Here is a 14,429-nt window from a genome sequence, read left to right on the forward strand (position 1 = left end):
ACTAAATCAGTCTACCATCTATCTAGGTAACAAGTACCTATTGGGCCAAATGTGACATGTATGTTGCAAAGGACTAAAACCAGACTAATGTTAACATTACCCTTCCATCCACCCAACTGTGTATTTTATAGAGAAGCCATTACATGCATGCAGCTGGGATCCTGACCCCGAACCTCCATTGGGACATTGTCCCCAGTGGTCACCGCTGAGAGAATTCATCTACCATCACTATTCTATTTAGCAGAGGATTCCAGAAAGGGAACCAACAGCTTTTAAAATGATGGGTTAATGATCTATTTATGGAATGCCAGCATATCTGCAGCTATGGAATGTGGAGATGGAGGTTCTACTGCGACTGTGCGTTGGGAAGGGAGGGAGACTAAATAAATGTAGATTTAGTTTCTCAGGTAGATTTGTTAGCGTTTCCTGGAAACAATACCAATGAAATGTAGTACTTCAACAAAATAGAAAGGGATAAATAACTTACCAGTTTCAAGTGCTGCTCATGCTGACAATTGTGCATTCCATTGCAGAACACATAGGGGGATTCAATTAGGAGCAAGGTACTACAATTTTTCGACCCATTACGGTAAGGAATCTCTGCTTATTTTGCCTGTGCAACTCTATGGGATGCAAAGAAAAATGAGCAGAAAATCCATCCCCACCTTCGTGTTGATGTGTGTACGTAGACACATCGTGCTGAATTGAATCTCCCCCCATTGAGTCATGTGACAGGCGTGGGGCAGGGCCATTTTGCATAGAAAGGCACAATTTAGTGAGCAGTTTAGCATAGCAGCTTCCTCAATGATCATACTTTTTATTTTTAATTTTTTTACAAAGCAGAATGGGAGCACCGAAAATCATCTGTGCAATATTGTGAACTTGCAGACGCCCCATACCACTTTTTAGCCTATTTTAGGGGGAGCATTTTTTCCAGTGTTGTTTGTTTGTGTTGACAGCAAAAAAAAATAAAAAAATGCTTGCGCTAGACTTAGAAAGGATTCCCACAGCCTTGCTTGCAGCGGTGAAATGTTCTTAACTGCCCAGTGACAGCAGAGCCCGAGCTTCCATTGGTCTCACCTAATTGCTGTGTCTCAGTTCAGGCTATGAATATAGAGATACTGGCTGAAACATCACACAGTGGAAAATTAGAACACTGATGCTGCGCACACACAGCGCAGCTTCAGCATCTATGGTACACAAAGGATGATGTCTTCACTTGCTGAAAGCAGGTAGGTGCCATATGAAACTGTGTCTATTAATCTGTATGGGAGCAGTACACAGAGCAATAGCCTGTGGCTATGGTCTATCAGTAATCCTTATGTATATAATCCATGTGCATTTGCAAAAAGTGGTTGAATGTAGCACACCTTATACACGTAGTATATTTTAAATAAGTATGTTTAGACACCATGTGGATCTACAGCTGTTGAGCTTAAAGATACAGAATATGATGACAGTCACTGGCCTACATTGGTTCGAAAACACATTTAAAAACAATGCAATTAAGTCAAATTATCAATAAGAATCCCAGGGCATGGTCTTTTCTATGAGAAATTGGCGTCTACATCGATGGATTAAAAAAGAAGAATCTATTGTTGCTTTATACAACAGAAAAAAGGACGACTAACATAATATTTTAATTTTCAGATATGAACCATGAAAGTGAAATGCATTATTCAGTGTTGCCGTGATTTTCCCACTACAGATTGATTAAAACATATCCCCTACTCCCTTCCGCTTCCCCCATCTTTATGACAGTCACAATCGTACCCAGTCACTTCAAAAAGCAATGAAAGTGTGAAAACCACCAATTCACCTAGTGCATTTCAGCACAAGTTGTTGTTTTTATGTGTTGTTTTTTTTTGTTTTTTTTTTGAAGGTGTATTTGACTAGTGTATGACCACCTTGCTGAATTCAATCTCATCACCTGCTCGTCAGAGTGTACCATTTATTAGCCAATCATATCACTGGAGTAGTGACAGGAGCAGGATATGATTGTGCTGACCAGTCCACTTGTGGGATTATGTTAGTGAGAACATGGCTGCATGTGACATGGCCAATGTCATGATGAGTGGAACAAACTTCAACAGGAAGTTACTGTCACAAGTCCATTATAAAGAAATGGAGGGAATTTGCCTAGAACGGTCTGTACTCCAAGCTTGAGCACCCATCTAAGAAGGACACTTGTGAGGGAGTCCACTGTAAGGTCTATGACAATTCTGACAGATTTACAATCTTCAATAAGGGGATAGAATGAAACAAACACTTCACCTATCTGTCTTTTATGGAAGGGTGGGAAAAAGAAAGCTATTGTTGAAGAAAACACATCAAGAGGTAAATTTATCAAGCTACGAATTTGCGGTGGGTTTGAAAAGTGGAGATGTTGCCTATAGCGACCATTCTAACTATTATTTTGTAGAATGTACTAAATAAATAACTAGAATCTGATTGGTTGCTATAGGCAACATCTCCACTTTTCAAACCCACCTGAAACTCACAGCTTGATAAATTTACCCCCTAGCGATTGGCAGAAAGCATGTGGGAGGTCTGCATAACCAGAGGAGGAAGCTTCTATGGTTCAATTATTATTATTATTATCCTTTGTTAGGCGCCACAAGGTTTCCACAGCGCTGTACACCGTACAAACAGTAGACTAACAGGGTAAAACAGTACAAACCAATAAACAAAAATACCAATACTTCAGAAACTCCAGGCTGGCTGATGTAGCAAACAAGGAGCAGAAGGACGGTAAGGAGACAGGAGGGAAGAGGGCCCTGCTCATGTGAGCTTACATCCTAAGGGAAAGAAAACAGACTTGCACAGGGGGGGCCAGATAAGGCAAGGGGAGAGCGAGTGGAGTATAGTGAAGGGGTTAAGTAGATGATTGGTAGGCTTTGAGGAAGAGGTGGGTTTTCAGCGCACATTTGAAGGAGCGCAGAGTAGGAGAAAGGCGGATGGAACGAGGGAGGTCATTCCAGTGAAGGGGGGCAGCACGGGAAAAGTCTTGGATTCTGGAGTGGGAAGAGGTGATAAGAGTGGAGGAGAGGCGTCGGTCATTAGTTTAGCACAGGGAGCGGGCAGGAGTGTGAATGGAAAGAAGGTTAGAGATGTAGGGGGCAGTAGAGTTGGATAGAGCCTTGTTAGAACAACTGTGAACGTTTTGGCCTCCATGCTAAGTGCTATATTTTGCACATCATCCCAAGAACACTATTTTTTCCGTGAAGTATTGTGAGGGGAGCATAATGGCTGTGTGGATACTTCTCTCACCTTCAGGGACTGGAAAACTGGTCAACATAGAGCACAAGCATGGATGGAGCAAGATATAGACCAATCTTGGAGAAAACCCTGCTGCACTCTGCAAGGGACTGGGGAGAAGATTTCATCCAAGTAGTCCACGCTGGTAGATACTTACCCAAATAAACTCACACCTGTAAATGCCACTTTAGGTACTTAAAGTATTAAAACAAAGAGGAGGTGGATAATTAGGGGATTGCTTTTTCTCAATTTATTACAAATAAAACAAAACAATCAGTAGTGTACGAAAATAAAAAAAGATAGCCGTTACATATCAAGACTGTATAAGTTTGTACTATAGAGCTAAATAATATGCATTATTTTCTTATGTATCATCTGTACTTGTTCTTTAATTGTACTAATGCTGTTCATAGCTTCTGTGCAAAGTATGGCTCATGGGTTCTGCTACCTCAATAGAACCTGACCTCTCAACCTTACTGGTGGAACAGAAGACAGTTGTGTGTGATTTAGTATTGGGGACTGAAACAGCAACTACCTGAACTGTTGAACCTAGAGTTTGCCCCTGTTTACAGTGTAGCAGTAAACATCCCAGTTTAATCTTGCTGACAGTTCCTTATCAGCCCTTGAGTGATAGTATGGCCTGTGCACTGCCAGATAATAAAACATCCAATTGCTCCAAAAGTATCTCATTGTTCTTTATCCATGCAAGTGCCCATATACACTGCAATGTAGACAGCCAATTGGGCCATTTTACACCTAACTGGCTGCAAACTGCAGCATATATGTCGTTCATCTCCGGAACGACATCCTTCCAATCCTACAATGTGTATGCACTCACGATCAGGATCTCCATAGAGTTTACAGACTCATGATCTTTCCAGTCGACAGTAATGACAGTTGAAGAGCACAGATCTGAGGGTAAACCTTTTAAAACATGTATTGTGTGTACGCAGGGGAGGCCAATGTAAAGTGTGGACACGGACCACAGCCTAGCTGAATTTTAAATTGTCGTAAAAATAAGTCTGGACAGTACGTGTGTGCAATATCTAAGACCATTTTGGATCTTCCTTGCATGTAAAGAAAAAACAAAAACTGTATTCTGAGAGTAATATCCAGCTCTGTATACAACGCGATGGTCTTTATCAGACATTTTCTCACAAAAGTACAGAATCCAAAGCTACCAGCCATCTGTGGTTATGATCAGACATATTCGGCAAACCCAAATGCTTATTAGTTGCTATTGGTTACTGCTCGTTTCCACTTTGCTAGTAAATAACGCCCCCAAGACGTTCTCCTTCTGCACCTAGAGAGGTAGGTGGGTGTGCATGTATGCTCTAAATTGACAACTAAATATACTAAACTAAATAAATCTACTCAGCATGACTGGTGTTGTTCACCGAAAACAATATGCCAAAGATAAAAATCAGTGATTCGATCGATTGAGCGATCAGTTGCTGCAGGACCTAATGTCTCAGGTGTAATTATTAGCATGATTGTACAGAGATCATGACGGCAGTTTTTAGGATTATAGCAAAACATGCATATAAAATTAATTTAACAGTATTAGAGTCTGCCTGTGGTGCGGCGTCACGGCCCAGCTGTTCAGCTTCAGAGAATGGTTGACAAACACGTGTGGTAAACAAGTGGTGGACGTTGCTAAGGAACTAAGACGCCAGCCTCTGATACGCAGGAGCAGCTGGCGGGTAATTAACCCTTGGAAGGTTTCCTGGTTTGTGGTACAGTATCATAGGGCATCCAAGTGACAACAGGAATACTTTTCAGTTCAGATGGAGAGACAATAATATTCTATTTTAACTCTTCGTAAAACATTAATTCGCACACTGCGATGAAATAATTATCCATGAGAAATAGGCGCAGTGTCCAAAGTGTATTTGGATATGTGCATATTAGAAACATAAATAAAATGTCCATGATTTTATACCTAAAGTAATGCTTATGGCAAGGAACAGGAACTATATTTAGCGCTAGTCATTGTTCTAATAAAGAAGGAACACAATATGTATACACAAGATGGAAAGATATCCTGGAAAGTAAAACTACTTTGGAATTTCATATTTTGTAGTAAGAGTAGGTGGGGATTTCCTCTGCTTTTAGATCTATAAACATAGCAGGATATTAGGAGCTATTCAATCCCTCGAGAGGTGGCGGAAGAGAACAGAAGAATGGTCTATGACAATAACATGGAGCAAGTTAGGGTAAGTGGAAATCAAAGAGAATTTCACACCAATTTCATGTAGTGCTGCTATAGGTTTTTGCTACTACAATACTAGTAACTGGATACTTAAAAGTAAAAGGAAACTCAGGATTGACCATAAATATACATTATTGCTATGTGCACGAGTGTCCATTAAACAGCTCTGCCCTTCAAACTATTTTTTCACAGGTGAAAGATAATTGAGAGAATCTTAGAGAGAGTGGAGAGATACACGTGTAGTGCACACAGACATTTTCATACCAGCAAGCAGAGTCAATGGGGCAGACTACCTTTTCATCTAGTGTTGCCCATATGATTATTGCAGAACCTCCAATGTTATCCTTTGTATAAATAGATCCAAGAATGCAGTTAAATAACCTAACAAGTTCTCAAGTAGGAGTGATTCCAAAATAGAGAAAGGGTACAATATTTTGGTGGTTCCGCTCCTTCATCAGGCACGGCCGAGTCACCCAAAAATATTGTACTTTTTCGCAATTGTGGAACAAAATTATTCCTATGGGAGAACTTGTTTATCCATCCCACTGTTGCAGATAAAAGGATAGGCACATGGTAAACAAAGTGTTTCTCCCCTATCCTTGCTCTGTTATTTGCCAAGACATATCTGTGGGCACTGGACCAGCGCCTCTCCCTAAAGATTCTGGATTCTATGTGGGTATCTAACACACCTGCCAAAAAATGAAATAGGGGGGTGGGGCTGGGGGTCTGATATAAAAACGCACCTAAGCTCACGTAGAGATACAATGCCATGACTGGGGAACACTGAAATGTTTTGATATCTGAAGTGCTGTTGTGTAACATACAGTATTATGAAAACTTAGTCACCCCTCTAGCAGAGCAGCATTTCTGATTCTCTGCTATCTGCCACTACAGGTGCTTAGGAGTGCAAAAGCACAGTGCTTTAAACCGTCTGAGTGAAATCAGGCAAATGAGCATTTTATAGCAGCATTAATCATACTGGGGAATCACTTTGCTTACCTGATCACACTTGACAGTGGGGAAAGTGGTCAGCACTGCAGGAGGGATATTCAAATCTATCATGTCTAAAATGAGACAGTGACCACGGCACCTGATTGGATAGAAGAGGCCACTGGCCAATCAGGTATCACATTCCCACATCTCTTGTCCTAGCAGATAACCTCTGGATGGGATCAGTCTTCCAGCACACTCTGCAATTCCTATCAAATATTAGAGTCTGGCAGGTGTCATCAGGGAGGAGCAACCCACCTTTCCTAAGCATTATATGAGGGTATTGAAGAGGGATATGTCCCATTATAGACAAGCCTTTAGTAAATGCGCACACAGAGAACATTGAGGCTAGATGTGTAGAATCACTTCAATATTATATTTTTGATGGAAAATTCAATTGAAAGCTCAAACCTACTTCTAGATAATGTCAATTTTTCTTTAACAAGTTTTCACCCAAAAAGAAGGTAACTAACTCTATAAGCTGCACAGATCGATACATGGAAAAGTGGTATGGGAGGAGGAGTGGTCAGCTGAATGGAAATTAAACACAAAAGCTATTCAAGCTTGCTGGTTATGTTAATTAATTTCAAACACTGCCTGTTGCTGTTGATTTCCCTCTGAATAAATACACAATGGTATTAATGTCTCCGTAGGATACTTTCTGAAATATATGGACTTTGCGGAGGAGCAGAGATTTTGTGGGAGACAAATGTTGATATTTTGTATGTTCAACCATTTGAAAATGTGCTAAGTGTATTATACAAATTGGTGCCATGAATAAACTGCATGCAACATTTCCACCTTCTTACATAAATGAACATTAGTACTTACCTACGCAGGTGCATGTTGGAAATTCAGCTTGAGCCCTTTTAGCTGGAGTGTCCAATAAACTCTTGGTCGGTGAAGTTAAATAGCTCAACGGAGATTCCAAAAACCCACTAAGAGAAGGATTAAAAGGCAGGTCACTTTTGGTAGGAGTTCCGTCAAGTTGTTGATTTTCCTCTGAGTAGAAGCATGTGGTGGACACAACGGTAATAGCACCAGAAGACTCAACCTTGATCTGTTTAGATCTTGATGGAAATAGACCATCAAAATTCTGCGACATATCCTGTGGTAGAGACATGTTTGAAAGTGCAGTGTCGGAATTTGTGGTAGGACATGTGGAGTTTTCAGGTGGTAGCGTTGGGGGAGGGAAGGGAAGTTTGCCCTGCGACTCCAACATTGCTGGCTTTGGAGGACCTTCACCATTTTGAGATGGCATATCCGTTTTTGAGAGTGAGAAGTCATCACCAAATTCTGCTTCAAACTGCCTAATTAAATCTTCAAATTTGTCATCAATGGCTTGCTGGTTGATGGAGTCATTTTGTCCAGAGCTAGAGTTGGTATCATCCATAGAAGATGAGGGACATGTATCTTTTAAACCAAAACTGTTAGCTTGATGAAGTGAGAAGCCATTGGCTTGGCCATCATTAGGCTGACTTACAGTGCACATTTCCTGAGTGTTTAAAGTATATCTACTGTCAAGATTAGCCTGTAACCCAGACTGTGGTGTAAGCACCATTGATTTGATGTTGTTAAGAAAAGACTGTTCAGTCTTCTCTTTTGGCTGACACTCTCCATTTTGAGCTTGGCGAAAATCTGCTATTTTGATTTGGTTCATGGGCAAAAAGACAGCATGGCCATCTTTTTGCCTGGGTTTTTTAATCTGTACTTGCTTACGTGGTGGTTTAATTTTCGGCTCAGTTTGTTTTTGTATAGGTGACTGCCCCCTTTTTTTCCTCTCCTTTACTGGTTTGTCTACAGTCTTTGGAACCTTTTGGGAGTTTGGCACCCACCAGTTTGGTTGTTCTTGTGGACTTTCCTGCATGATGTTTGAATCTACAAATAGATTGCGCTTATGGTGGAGATGCTGCTGTAGTGCAGTCTGCGCAGTCTTGTTGAAATCAGTTTCTTGGAACAGTTGAGACAGTTGTTGATCTGGTGACATTTTGTAAAATTCTGCTGCTTCTTTCTTTACAGAGCTTTTTGACTTTTTAACTTTGGTGGGCAAAGACTCAGGTCCTTTGAACACAGACTTAATGTAATCATCAGTATTCCCAAGCAACTGCTTCAACCCAGTCATGGGATCTGAAGGTGCTTTTAGCTGCTCTGGTCCTTGATCCCATTGCTGCATAAATTCTGATTTTTGTGGGGTGGATGTCTGCCTCTGCAGCATAGGCGTACCACGAGAGTGATTGTCTTCTGGAATGTATTGTCTTTCTGGATAAGTAGCCTTTTTGTCTTGATCCCAAGAAGTTTGCCTTGAAGTCTGCGACATGGGAAGTGCATTTTTACCAGTGTATAGTTGGGACTGCTGATTCTGGAACAGTTCATTGCAGGATATTGGTAATACATGACCCTGGTTACCCTTTGCAGATGGATAATATGTTAGGTGTTCATTAGGAATTAAAGAGGTCTGTGATGTGCCCTTTGGACAATCCTTGGTTGGCTGTGGAAGTGCAGAGGATAGTTGGGTAAGAGCTTCAATGGCAATTGCTGTTTGGAGACTTATATTCTTCTCTTTTGCAATGCTCAATGCATTCTGAGAAAAGGGGAGAGCACCAGAAGGACATTTAGAAGTATTATTTTCTAGGGCAAGCACCTGTTGTTTAGAGTAGTTCTTCTCTACCAGATCTCTGCCACCCTGACTCAAAGGGTGGTGTAAGCCATCTGAATGGTCATGGACAGCAGATTTTATTTTGTTCTCTAGCCACTCCAGGTAGTCTGGACACTCTGGTCCATCACAGTTACAGTTGGGTGGCTTCATGCCATGTTTCGCTAGTTCCAGAGCTGCCTTTAAAGTATTTAGATCTTCGGGGCAAGATGGAGCTTTGCTTTCCGGTAGGCCAGAGCTTTCTCTGTTCATCTCATAGTTAAACTTTTCATATAGCTGCACGGATACCATTGAAGGAGTCCTGGATGCTGGTATGCCATAGGACATAGCCTCAGCCACAGCAGAGAACGCTACTAAGTTTTTGGCATCTTCTAGACTTGAACTGTTGTTAGTAGCAGCATGATTGAGGATGGAAGAATTTTCCCAATTTATTTTGTCACCAGAATCTTGGGGAATAGGGGCATTACTTAGCCACGAATTTGGTTCCATTAACAATCTGTTTCCTAAATCTTCGCATCCCTTATTCAGCAGGCCTGCATCACATTCCTGCTTCAACCTTCCTTCTTCAACATGATTAACCGGGACAGTTTCCATTTGGTCTGTTTTGGGTCCATCAACTGAAACGCTTTCTGAACCACTCTGTAAAAAAACAACAACAAAACAAAGTAAATATCATTAATATAAAACAAAAAAGTTTTCCTGTCACCAGTAACAAAAGGTGTCTCAAAATTAATAATAAATGATGTATCTGAAGTTAAGTCAGAGTTCAGGGATTGTGGCACCATACAGAACATGTCATTCCTTATAAGAGGAAAACAAGGAAATTAATTTAAACATTCAAAATGTTTAATAAGAACGGAAAAAAAAACAACGCCTATGTGACACCATTTTCAGGTCATGACTGCTAGACCTTTTCCAGCTCGAACATGCAGTCTAGAGTTCTTTGAGGAGAATGATACCTTTATAACACTATCTGCTAGGACTTTTGGCCAAAATAATTAAATCTAGTGATGGTCACACAAGCTTTTGAGTCTTTAAATCTGTTTTTTTGTGCTGTAGCTGGAGGTGTCAAACAGCATTTGGGTAGTGTAAACGCTCAGTATTAGTCACAGAGCTGAAGTCACTGAGTTATACATCTCATGGTCTTGAGAGAAAACGTTGACGGTGAACATCAATTGTGGTAAGTTACTTCACTCTTGCGTTTATTCCAGGTTCTTTCTCACAAAGACTGACCCTATGCACATTTTAAAAATAAACAGGATTTACCAGAAAAGATCACATAAGTACACCTATCAATGAAAGAGTAACCAGTGACACCTCAAAGGTGTAAAGTGGAGCAAGCAAAAGTCTGCTGTAACATATATTGCATCTAAAGACAATATTTGCTGATCTAAGTCAGTAACTACGAATTTGGTATGGACGTTCACTGGTTTACCAGAGCCCTCAAGGAAAGAAGGAAAGGGAAGACAATATAGTGGCCACTTTAGATTTTGCACACACATACACACACATATATAATTACCAAGTGTGAGCTCTTGTGAACGCTGTACGCAAAGCTGAAACGGATACAAAGCATGGTACCAAGTGTTTTGCATATTGAGTCAATTCACTCACATTATATGCCTGACTAGCTGCGTCAAAGCACATTTAACAGGTATTAAGGTGGTGTGCTAAATATCAATGCCCAAGGTCTTACAACATAATTATTTTTCAAGTGTAGTCCTATTTTAAGCGAATTTACAAACGCAAGCCACACGTCTAATGAATAATGTAGGGATGGCAACTACTGAATAGACGATAATGTGTCTCTGCATCACCATAGGCAACAAGCACCAAGACGAAAGGTTGGTCATACTGAAAATGACTAAATATTTGAGCTCATGGCTACAAATCATGTGCTGGCTTTATCTGGTATTTCACAAGCATCCAGGCAGCTGCCCACATGGGTAGAAGAGATCTGTATCAATCCATTGTGATGGCAACAAGTGAAGGATTGTGTGTCCAATGACAGCTGTAATCCTCCTAGATGTGAGAGCTCACTGGAGACTTCTCAATATTGTTACACCCCAAACAAAAAGCATGATGAAGACATATAGGAAGCTAAAATCTTATCTCTATTTAAGGGAAGTTTAATTTCGTAAAGTTTGTCTTTAAAAAATAATAATAATAAATAAAACGGGTATACTTAACCATCTGTGTTCAACCTGGTACATCTAGTTAGATGGACTATTTGACCAAACGTGTAAATCCATTTAGGGACATTTATGAAAACAATTCTACAGATAATGGTTTATAAAAAGGTGTCATTGCCCCATCACAACCAATCATTCTGGTTATTTTAGTAGCGTAGTTTAGAAAATGAAAGCTAACATCTGATTGGACAACACCATCTATTCTACACAGATAACTGTAGAACAGTTTTTAGTCATTTCCCCCATTGTCTCTAAATAGAAATTCGACTGTCAGTATAGATTTATATATAGAAATATGAATGTATGGTATCAAAACTAAGAATTCTTATATTTAGAAAGTACTAGAAATGTGGAACAACACAGATTATGGTAAATGTCTTCATATGAGAAGATTAAACATGAGGACGGCCTACAGCGAGATCCAAGATTTTCATGGAAATAATAACTTATAGCCAAGTCATAACTACATGCTGCTTATGGGCAGAATCCCATTTTTATAAACATTTATTTATATGGCAGCAGCATACTTCAAAGCTCTAAAACTAGACTGTGTATCAACAGACAGATAAATTAATACAAGGGACCTGTTAACAATCTTACACTCTAAAGGAAAGTAGGAGTTAGATAATTGAGTAATTGCTGCATACTGCATATTGGTGCAGCCAGATTGATCCTATTAAAAATTTATGTCATGACAATTTATTAAGAGTAATTGGGAAACTAGGGGCACAAAAACTCCACCAATAAAACAAAAAAAACCCTTGGATTAAGACATACTTGCCAACTCTCCCGGAATGTCCGGGAGACTCCCGCATTTTGCGAGAGTCTCCCGGACTCCCGGGCGAGTGTGGCAATCTCCCGAATTCTGCCCACTTCACTAGGAAGTGCCCCACTTCCTAGTGAAGTGGGCAGAATTAGATCCCAATTGCCGCGTTTCCCGGTGAATCGCGGCGTTTAGCCCTACCCCCGCTGTCAAATGGTGCGATTTCGGTGCCCCGCCCCCCGCTCGCCCACCTGCTACAGAGAGTCTCCCGGACACCAACTTAAAATAGTTGGTAAGTATGGATTAAGAATAAAAAAACCTTCCATTTATGGTAGAATACGTCGCCACTATGGATACTGCCATATAGATATGTGAACAACCTGCTTGCATGCTCCAGTGTAGCACAAAATAGGTTTCTGGGTGGTTTTAAAAATTGTAGACTTCAATTTTCCATGTGGTGGAATCAACATTACACCTTCAAAACCATCAATGCGTGTAAGTATGTATGCATGCATGTATCTTGTGTCGGGCATATACACTAAAGGTTAAGCCCATTTGGCATCCCTCCCTTATCAGCACGTATATATATTGATGGTTCATGTACCAGGTTCTTGAATATTGCCAGGTGGATTATTTATGCACCAAAAGGTTGTTTGTCATGTCTCAGGAGAGCTATACCAACTTGTGGTTCTCATGGTACAGAAATAAGTGGAGTCAACAAAGTACAGTTCCACTGACAACGGACCATAGACTTTGTGGAACTTGCTCCACCATCAGCTTGCAATGCTGTGCCGGAAGTAAAGGTCAGTAGGTAGTAGATATTTCTTCTAAACTGGTTGATATCTTGTTTGTGTGGAGCTTCACAATAAAACAATTTGACTTGCTCACAACTATTTGCATAGGTGATTCTGTACCCACTAGTTACAGCAGGTGTGCCAAGATGGTGCAATCGGGGCAGTCTCGAGCAAACCAACCAGCTGGTGCTGCAAAAGAGTTTCACCATAACCTGGTGTCTCTACATTTGGTGGCAGCAGTGGGATCACCTAGCCCTGGGTCAGTGTCCAGGTGGCGATGCAGGGGAATAGTGTACAATATGTTGCAGAGATCCATGAAGAATTGGCACATGGATACCAGTTCACTGCACTAGCCACAGCTTTATCCAACTACGAGCAGGTCATGTCCCACGAGCCTAGCACCAAAGTCACTCCCGAGACGGATCAAAAAGTGTCATTTGCAAGAATTGTCAGCTGCCGGGAGTTTGGTCATTAGTTTAAAGCTGATGTAATGGGACCTGGAGCACCTCAGCTAGATGGGGGGTGGCAACAAGACATCCCTGTGGCTAGCTATCTAGGGACCTGAAAACCCAAGGCCCAGTTACTGAGTATAGTGCTTTTAGTCATTTTATACCTGGCCATAAGAAGCTTAAGCCTCCTGACATGTGTGCTAGTGCCTTGGGGGTGCCCCTGCAGTCCATGCCCATCACTGAGGAACTCTAAGTGGGTGGCGGTGTATACAATATGACCCATTGCTAAGCCTAGACATACAGCTAAAATGATTCATCCTGACAGTGGTAGATTTTGCCACCTGGTGTCCATAGATTCTGAGAATGTTGCTCAAGCATTAATAGATGTCTTCAGTAAAGTAGGGTTCCCTCAGGAGGTAGTTAGCATTCAGAGCTCCCAGTTTTGGGGAAGTTTTTGCTAACAACTTGGGAAAGAATTGAGGTATGGCCTCAATTTTAAGGCTACTCAATACCACCACAAACAGGCTATGTGAGAGTTTAAATGGGACCCTTAAGCAGTTGCTATGGGCAAACATCAGCTCAAAAGCTGCTGTAAGAATTGCTCCCAGCTTTCCCTTCAGTTTGCTTAACAAGAGGTACTGCAGAACTCCACCGAAATTTTCACAATGTGAGTTGCTGTTTGAACAGAGGGTACGAGGGCCTTTCTGACAGAGTTGGGAGTGATCATTCACGGCACCTGAGGTACCTGCTCTTGAATATATCCAGCACTTGTGCAAGCAAATCAGACAATTAATGGTACTCATCTGCTCCAGTCTCCAGGTATTCTTAATGTTTATTTATAGGAGCCACCAGCTGCATATTATGCAGCACTGTACAGAGAACAGAGGGGTGTTGCCCTAATGCTGCAATGCATTAGGGCTGACAATCCGTCCAAAAAAGTGGCAGATGGTAATGGTGTAAGTTCAATTCGACGTGTGTGCAGGAGGCAAGATATGGCCTGAATCCATCAAAGACGAAGCCATCCTGAATTAGCCTAGTCAGTCCTGCATTCCTTGGGACGGCCAGGTAAACTTGCCAGTTTGTACCCCAGTATGGCTCCACCACTAAACCACCAACGT

General features: G+C 41.1%; 1 protein-coding gene across 4 annotated transcripts in view; it reads right to left on the reverse strand.

Annotated features, from left to right (window-relative positions):
• The window catches only part of TET3 (tet methylcytosine dioxygenase 3), an 81,417-nt gene that overhangs the window by 38,920 nt on the left and 28,068 nt on the right, over nucleotides 1-14,429 (reverse strand). For all 4 annotated transcript variants that reach the window (XM_075207459.1, XM_075207458.1, XM_075207460.1 and 1 more), the window contains one exon: nucleotides 7,292-9,752. In XM_075207459.1, the coding sequence (XP_075063560.1) occupies nucleotides 7,292-9,752 (2,461 nt within the window). The remainder of the gene's footprint in view (nucleotides 1-7,291; nucleotides 9,753-14,429) is intronic.

The sequence above is a fragment of the Mixophyes fleayi genome, chromosome 4 (genome assembly GCF_038048845.1).
Source record: "Mixophyes fleayi isolate aMixFle1 chromosome 4, aMixFle1.hap1, whole genome shotgun sequence".
Lineage (NCBI taxonomy): Eukaryota > Metazoa > Chordata > Amphibia > Anura > Limnodynastidae > Mixophyes > Mixophyes fleayi.